Source organism: Mobula hypostoma, chromosome 3 (assembly GCF_963921235.1).
Source record: "Mobula hypostoma chromosome 3, sMobHyp1.1, whole genome shotgun sequence".
Lineage (NCBI taxonomy): Eukaryota > Metazoa > Chordata > Chondrichthyes > Myliobatiformes > Myliobatidae > Mobula > Mobula hypostoma.
The window spans coordinates 42,525,172-42,533,861 of NC_086099.1; the positions used below are offsets into that span (position 1 = coordinate 42,525,172).

Sequence of the window (8,690 nt, forward strand, 5' to 3'; positions counted from 1 at the left end):
CCCTCCGATCTTGACTGTGCCCACATGATCTTCAAGGGCAACACTCATGATCAGTTCCAGGAAGATGTTGAAGAGAGTGGGGGAGAGGAGGCAGCCCTGACGGACTCCTACAGAGGTATGGAACCACTCCCCAATGGTGCCCTGCATGAGTACATCACTGGTTGCTTTGGCGTAAAGCTGATGGACTGAATGAATCAGCTTCTGCCCCATGTTGAATTTCTTCATGGTGGCCCATAAGACATCATGATGCCTTATATTCAATTGTTACACATCTATATTTAGTTGTCTCCACTGACATATACAGCAGCATAAGAAGACAGTTGTGATACCTTTTTTCAACTGAACAGGTTGTATAACAAAAGTCAATTTCTTCTTCTGTCTACTGAGATATTTACACTGCATGTACGAAATACTGCCATTGGGTTAAATTGCAAAGAGAATTAAAATATTTGCCCAATAGCTATGCACAGGAAATAAATTAACTTCTTTCAACATGTTGAAAACCCTGAAGATCTGTGTAAGATGTAACTCAGTTGATTGTATTCTTGATTGTGCATTCATAAACTCATCCTAGGATTTGTGCACTGAAACCTGATGGTAATTCTGAGGGAGTTCTTCATTCAGTTTAAATCACAGCTCCATCTGCACTCTCCAATGTACGTAAAAATTCCATGAAACTCTTCTAAGACTTTTAAGATAAAACTTTAATTGTACTATTTTATATTTACCCCGGTATCATAGAAAATTTATCATTTAATCAATGTTATTAAAATAATTTATCTGCTCATTACTATATTATTTTAATGGGTTAGTGTTGTGTGCAAATTAGCAACCATATTATTTACTTTACGCCAATGACTAAATTTCAGAAAATATTTAATTGGCTGTAAAGTGCATTTGGAACATCCTATAGCGCTGAACATGATATCAAAATGCAAAGCTTTCATTTCTTTCCATTTCTGATCACATTTTTTGAATAATAGTAGGATAATAGAGTTTAACATGAAAACCGTGATGAAATGGCGGAGCAGACTTGATAGACCAATGGCCTAATTCTGCTCTATATCTTACGGACTTATGGAAAGTCACTTTTATATCTATAGAACTGAAAAGTATTTGGTGGACATGAAAGATAATGCTTTTGAGTATTATTGTGCTGGCAGTGCAAGAGTGGTTCATGGAATTCCATCATGTATCGTATTTACTGCAGGTAAATTTAATTAAGTCCCACTGGTCAGTGTAGTTAGCTGATAATCCACTCAATTCGGAATCCATCGAAATTTGAAACCACCACTGGGTGTCCTGGTGGTAAATGCATTACCCTGAGGAAATGCTAATGTCCTTATTGTACAGTGATCGCGAATTGAAGTCTTAAATGACACATCACTGTCCAGCTCACTGCTACTTACAGTGGCTATTTTGCAGGCTGTAGATGTCTGAAGTCCATTGAAGCTTCCATACATGTTAATGGTTTCCTGTTCTTCAGTATAACTTTCTTCTCTTGAATGATGTCTTCTCTTAAGATGTTTAGTGTTTGGTTCATTCAGTTTTTCCAATGCCACACTACATTTCTCTGAGATGTCCCTTAAGATCTCATCCACATTATCACAGTCCTGGTTATCGAAATAGGTTCCCTCTACTCCATGCCTCTTAGCTGGAGAACTCGAGCGAAAGGTCTTAGATGTGGTGTCACTAGTATCCTGGCATCCTTGGTTCATAAGTTTCTGGTAAAAGATAAAAGTACCAATTCACTCATTATTTCTCATTAATTAAATTAGGTATCTTGTTAACAATTGTTTCCAAAAAAATCCAAGGCCAATTCAATCTTGATAAAAACTTGTCTTTAGACTACAATATTCAAAATTTGATTGGGTATAAAATTAAAACTCAACCCAACCTCCCAACCTATCTCAACCATCATTGTAAATGCAAACATAATTCACATACAATAAAATTAAACTAATTATCCTGACCTGAATAAAGTACTAAAGCCTTGCTTAGCCCAAATCAAACGAAACTGATATCATTTATATATTATAAATATATACAAAACCACCAGGATCGAACAAATATCTTTTATGTAGTTATACCATACTCCTCTCATAAAAAATGGGAATCATGGTGCAAACATTTATACTTACATCAAGAATTGAGGCCAGATGTTTTGCCTTACTGGCAAGTTCTTTCAGCTGGACATTTCTCTCCTTCAATGATAATATTTCATAGTGCTTTCTCTTTAAAGTGACTTGCAGCTGCAGTGGAGAACACCAATTAGTCTCAAAAACTGATGCTCTAAAGCTTGAGAATATGATGAGTCACGGTTTCTAAAAGAAGAAAACTGTAAGTATGCTCATGCCTCATTTCAATAATAATTCCTGTTAGTCACATTTGCATGTTTTAATTCATAATTTTTATTACTTCTAATATTTATGTTCTTTCATTCCAAGGTCTTTGTAGAGCAGTGCCCACTGTATATTTTTACAGAGGATTCCGATTTCCAATAAATCAGTAAAAACACTTTGGTCTTCCATCTTCATCTGCTTCAAATACGTTTTCTCTTACAGATGCAAAGAGATCTGTCTTTATTTAAATACTTTTTCCTATTATCCCTTCCCAATCTCTGAGAAATAATTATCCAGTTTCTGACCATGGGAAATAGCCCCAATGAAGGGTCTTGGCCTGAAACATCAACTGTTTACTCTTTTCCATAGATGCTGCCTGGCCTGCTGAATTCCTCCAGCATTTTGTGTGTGTTGCATAAATATATAGAAACAAATTTCTGCTCACTTGTTTTCAGAAAAAATACTGTTTTATTTCGTCAGAAACAAATGTTCCTACGTCTTCAAGATCATATTTCACTCAAGCATTTTCACTGGAAAGAAGAATCAATTACTCACAAAACCAGCCAGTCATGCTAAATATGTGAATCTATTACACACAGATATCCAGCAAGAACCAGCTGGTTTTGATGATAAACATATCCTTTATTTAACTCATTCCTTCTTCAGATCTGTATATGACTCCCATTTCCTGCCATCACGATTTGCCCTGGAGAAGAAGATGATGCACTTTTACCTTAAACCACCCCTATCCAGATTGCTAAAAAATATAATTAAAATGCTCAAATCAATGGGAGAAGAAATAGTTTCCACAAATTAACTATTTTTCCCATAATCTGTGAATCTGAGTTTTCTATTGTGTAGTCTGTAATTATTATGAATAAACCTGTCAATTCAGGGAAAATATTTTCAAGTATATTTCTTACGTGTTCATTTTCCTCAAGAGCGTCTCCCAGAGCTTTCTGATTTTCTTCTGCTACATCCCTCCAGAACTGCTCAGGTGGTTGCGGATGATCCGCCTGCAGGTTGATCTCAATCAGAGGGTCGTGCGCGCCCGGCATTGAAGATGAAATGCAAGCGTCAAGCTGAGACACATAGTCAGAAAGCGGCAGGTCTGTGTCCGTCATGGACATAGGCTGCATCAAAGCGGTCGGGTCTGTAGAAAAAAGGATGAACAACTCTAGCGCCTGGGATTTTGGATTAACGAAATGAAACACTGAGTACAAAACAAAGATCTTACATTGCACCTGATAACATTGCTAGTTGACCTTAATGTGTCCATTACAAAGCAGGGGTCTTCAAAATGGGGAATTCAGAAAAGACTTCAGTACTGAAGAAATCAGTTATTTGGGTTGACAAAAGAAGATTTTAGGAGCAAAATCTATGGAATAAGTTATAGAAAAGTTCAAGCAGAGTAGAAGATGCAGAGAAGCAGTTTCCACTGACAGGCCGTTCAGTGTCCAGAAAACATAACTTGAAAGTGACAGGAAAGAAGTCAGCAGAATTTTGCAAATGGGCCACTTGCTGTGATTTAAGATAGATTTTAGTTTCATGATAGACGTGGAAGCAGATTCAACAATAAATTTCAAAATTCTAACTAAAACGCGCCCTATAAAAGGAAGCATGGGCCATGGGAAAGGGCAGGAGAGCTGGACAAATGAACCAGCGTGGTCAGGGTGGGTCGGATAGCCTCTTCTGGTGCCGGATGTTTCTATGAAATTACAGTTTGGGTTTTCTGCTTCCATCGCTTCCTATGTATGCTGCCAGGATCATTAGGGAATTCATTGTTTCAAGGGTTGAACTAGAGGGGCATTCTGCAAGAAAAAAAAAGCGGTTTTGAAAATACTGAACAATCTCCACCCTCTGGGAAAAAGATCTGCGTCGGGGTACGTATAAAGGCATTCAGTTCGCTGACCGTTGTTGAACGAGGACGTTCAGCGGTGCTGCGGTACGATTTAGCCGAACCTGAAGGAAGACTTGTCCTTTGGAGCTGCAGCTACATGTGACACCTCATCATTAGCCGCCCTTCACTGTCAACAGTGTCTTTATAAACAACCCCGGCCCAAAATCAATAAAATAGCCCCATAAGCTAAACATAATAACGATTTTCTTTTCCGATCGATGCCGATTTCACGCATGTTTCTAACAATTGGTTGCTTCCGAGAAAGGTAAATAAACGCTTTATGTGTAAAAGTCTGATCAGTTGCCTTTTGTGATTCCGAAGCGTTTAATATATATAGACCGAGTCTGCAGAGTCAGACAAGAACAGCCAAGAATCTAAACTCGTTTTGCAATGTTTTCAGAAATAACCCCTCTAAACGACATTTATCTGCTAAATGTTCTAGGTGATAAATGGAAGGCCTCAGAGTTAATGGACCAGCAAAGTCACGATCCCCTGTTAAAGTGCTCATTGTTTTTATCTTTCACTGGTGTATTCCTGTGTTTCCAATAGCAACGATTGATGAGGGCTTGGGAACAGCATTAATATGTAATCAGAAATCCTCTAAAACTGCCTGTCCTTTCTGAAGGTTTCAAAAGGACACGGTGCATCGAAATGCACTTACCGCACATGATGTCAACATCTTTGAAATCCTGCAGGTCAAACTCCAATGATTCTTGTAACGGGAGGTTCTATAAGAAATAAATAATAATCCGTTAAGAAACATCATCCCCAAATGCTGTTTGCAATAAATCCTCTAGTGTGCAGTTACATAGAAATGTTAAGGTCTTTAATGTGTTGTAGGGCATTTCCGCAACATTAATTTTGCAGTTCCAACTCAGTCTCCATCATCCGCCGCCCCCAGTCACATCTCCCGTCTATGTTTTGCCCCCTTATTTTAACCCACTATCAATTGTTTGGTTCTAAGTCCGATTCTCTGGAATTCTCCGATTTCCAAAATAGATACTAATATCATCTACTTTCTTATTAATGCTGGATTCCCAAACTGCAGGGTATGGTTGTGTGTGAATTTTACATGAGTGCACGCCTATCATACACGTACACGAAGACTACTTAAAGAAATGTAAACGAACTATACCTGGAATTCAAATCCCCATTGAGGAAACGGCATGTGACAGGTTTGGAGTGCCATTGGAAGAACTTCCGATTTTCTCTTGTTTGCTCGAAAATACCTTTTCCTATTCAGTTGCGCTAGCCCGGCACAAACTACCCGTTCCGTGTAGTCAAGTAAATGCAATTGCAATCAGCCTGAACAACTGCAAACAGTGATTACGCATTCAGCAGAGATTAAACCAGGAATAATCCAAGAGGGCGATGCAAATCCGAAAATAAAAATCACCACGGAAGAGATCAGTTCCCGGTGATACGGCCTCCTCTCGGGTCGAGTTCGACTAAATTGCATCTATCTTGGACGCTGTTGATGTTAATCTGCGATCTGGGGTAGTGCACTGGCTCCGTGTCGAAGGCGTTTGGGTGACACGCGTTTCACGAACAGCCACTCGACCCGAGACTGCTACTCTAGAGAGCCAGCCCACTTCCTTTCAATAGGGCAGCCACACGAGCACCTGGATACCTCCACGCTACAAAGCATTCAAAGATTAACTCAGTTTCGGGGGCTCGACACTGACTCTCGGCAGCATTCCTGCCACACCCGCCGTCCGTGTGTGGCCAAGGTTACCTAACGCAAACTTTCCAAACAAGGAAGCGACCATTGTGAATATGGGCTGCACTGAATAAGTGGGCTGTTAAGATCGAATATAACGAATTTAGTCACTTTCCGCCCACATTGGAAATGCCGAACACAAACTTTCCAACAACCCAATACGTATGAGAGACTTATCTATTTCCACAGGTAATTCCGTCGATCTTAATCAAAATTTCCGCTCCTCCGGACTCCGTGTCAGCTTCTGGCATATTATTAAGAGCCTTCCCTGCTTTTTATTCTTTGTAAGGAAAGAAGCTCCGTTGGTTCATTGGCGTTTCTTGCCCATTCTGATTACCTTTCAGAAAGTGAGCGTCGCTCTCTCTCTCTAAGGTACTCTTCAGAAGCCCTAACGCTGACCATGCTGTGGTTTGTCTGTTGAAGACGAAGCTACAGATGTTACACAAAGACTGTCGGTCTGCCGGGACGGAGGGAGACTGGCAGAACAACTCGGGCATGGTGGCCATCCCGTTCTCCTGTGGTTTTTGTCGCTTTGCCGGGTGGATGCGGCGTAGTCTGCTGAGCAAAGCGGCTGAAGGAAGCGCTTCAGTTTCCGCGCACTTGTCGTTGTAGTGGTCGGCACGCTTGGAGTCACAGAGCACTGCGGCACTGAAACAGGCTCTTCGGCCCATCTGGTCCGTGCCGAACTGTTGCTCTGCCGAGTCCTATCGACTCGCACCTCTCCCATCCACGTAGTTTTCCAGACTTTTCCCACACGCTCACCACGCTTTGAGTGAAGAAGTTCTTCCTCAGTTTCCCTTTTAATATTTCAGCTTTCACCCTTCACGAGTACGTGTGCTTGCGACACTGTGTGTCCGACAGAGTGGTCAGCAGCACTGGGGCTCCACAGGGAACTGTCTTGTCTCCCTTTCTCTTCACCATTTACACCTCGGACTTCAACTACTGCACAGAGTCTTGTCATCTTCAGAAGTTTTCGGATGACTCTGCCATAGTTGGATACATCAGCAAGGGAGATGAGGTTGAGTACAGGGCTACAGAAGGAAACAGTGTCACATGGTGTGAGCAGAATTACCTGCAGCTTAATGTGAAAAAGACTAAGGAGATGGTGGTAGACCTGAGGACGAACTAAGGTACTGGTGACCCCTGTTTCCATCCAGGGGGTCAGTGTGGACATGGTGGAGGATTACAAATACCTGGGGATACAAATTGACAATAAACTGGACTGGTCAAAGAACACAGAGGCTGTCTACAAGAAGGGTCAGAGCCGTCTCTATTTCCTGAGGAGACTGAGGTCCTTTAACATCTGTCGGACGATACTGAGGATGTTCTATGAGTCTGTGGTGGCCAGTGTTATCATATTTGCTGTTGTGTGCTGGGACAGCAGGCTGAGGGTAGCAGACACCAACAGAATCAACAAACTCATTCGTAAGGCCAGTGATGTTGTGGGGATGGAACTGGACTCTCTCACGGTGGTGTCTGAAAAGAGGATGCTGTCTAAGTTGCATGCCATCTTGGTCAATGTCTCCCACCCACTACATAATGTACTGGGTGGGCACAGGAGTACATTCAGCCAGAGACTCATTCCACCAAGATGCAACACAGAGCGTCATAGGAAGTCATTCCTGCCTGTGGCCATCAAACTTTACAACTCCTCCCTTGGAGGGTCAGACACCCTGAGCCAATAGGCTGGTCCTGAACTTACTTCATAATTTACTGGCATAATTTACATATTACTATTTAACTATTTATTGTTCTATTACTATTTATTATTTATGGTGCAGCTGTAATGAAAACCAGTTTCCCCCGGGATCAATAAAGTATGACTATGACTAATATTTCAGCTTTCACCCTTAACCTACTTCTAATCTCACACAACTTTGGTGGGAAAAAGAACACGCTTGCGTTAACCCAGTCTATACTCCTCAGAATTTTGTAGGCCTCTTTCAAATCTCCCCTCATCCTCCTACAGAACAGGGAATGAAGACTGCGGCCTACGGTCCAACCTCCAGTGCACGCGAGCTGAAGGAAGCGGCTTAGCAGACTGTGCCACATCCACAAGACAAAACGACAAATACCGCAGGTGACCTGGACCAGATGGACTACATCCCAGAGTCCTGAGAGAGGTTGCTGAAGAGATAATGGGTGCATTGGTTATAATCTTTCAAGAATCACTTAACTCTTGCATAGTCACAGAGGACTGGAAGATTGCAAATGTCACTCCACTCTTTAAGAAGGGAGGAAAGTAAACGAAAGGAAATTATAAGCCAGTTAGCCTAAACTCAGTGGTTGGGAAAGTATTTGAGTTTATTACTAAGGATGAGGTTTGGCGTACTTGGAGACCAATGATAAAATAAGTCAAAGTCAGCATGGTTTCTGTAAAGGGAAATCTTGCCTGACAAATTTATTAGAGTCCATCGAGGAAATAGCAAGCGGGGTGGACAAAGGAGAGGCAGTGGACGTCATTTACTTAGATTTTCAGAAGGCATTTGATAAGGTGCCACATATGAAGCCGCTTAACAAGATAAAATCCTGTGGCATTACAGGAAAGGTACTGGCATGGATAGAGGAATGGCTGACAGGCAGGAGGTAATGAGTGGGAATAAAGGGGGCCTTTTCTGGATGGCTGCCAGTGACTAATAGTGTTCCTCAGGGGTCAGTATTGGGACCACTGCTTTTCACATTGTTTGTCGGTGATATAGGTAATGGAATTGATGGCTATGTGGCAAAG

General features: G+C 41.5%; 1 protein-coding gene across 1 annotated transcript; it reads right to left on the reverse strand.

Annotated features, from left to right (window-relative positions):
- Positions 1-1,259: 1,259 nt before the first annotated feature.
- mcidas (multiciliate differentiation and DNA synthesis associated cell cycle protein) lies at positions 1,260-5,474 on the reverse strand. Its single transcript, XM_063042100.1, has 5 exons — positions 5,378-5,474; positions 4,904-4,970; positions 3,266-3,495; positions 2,142-2,252; positions 1,260-1,724 (listed from the first exon to the last, which is right to left on the reverse strand). The coding sequence occupies exons 1-5, from the start codon at positions 5,429-5,431 to the stop codon at positions 1,260-1,262; spliced, it is 927 nt and encodes a 308-aa protein (XP_062898170.1). The 5' UTR covers positions 5,432-5,474.
- Between the last annotated feature and the right edge of the window lie 3,216 nt (positions 5,475-8,690).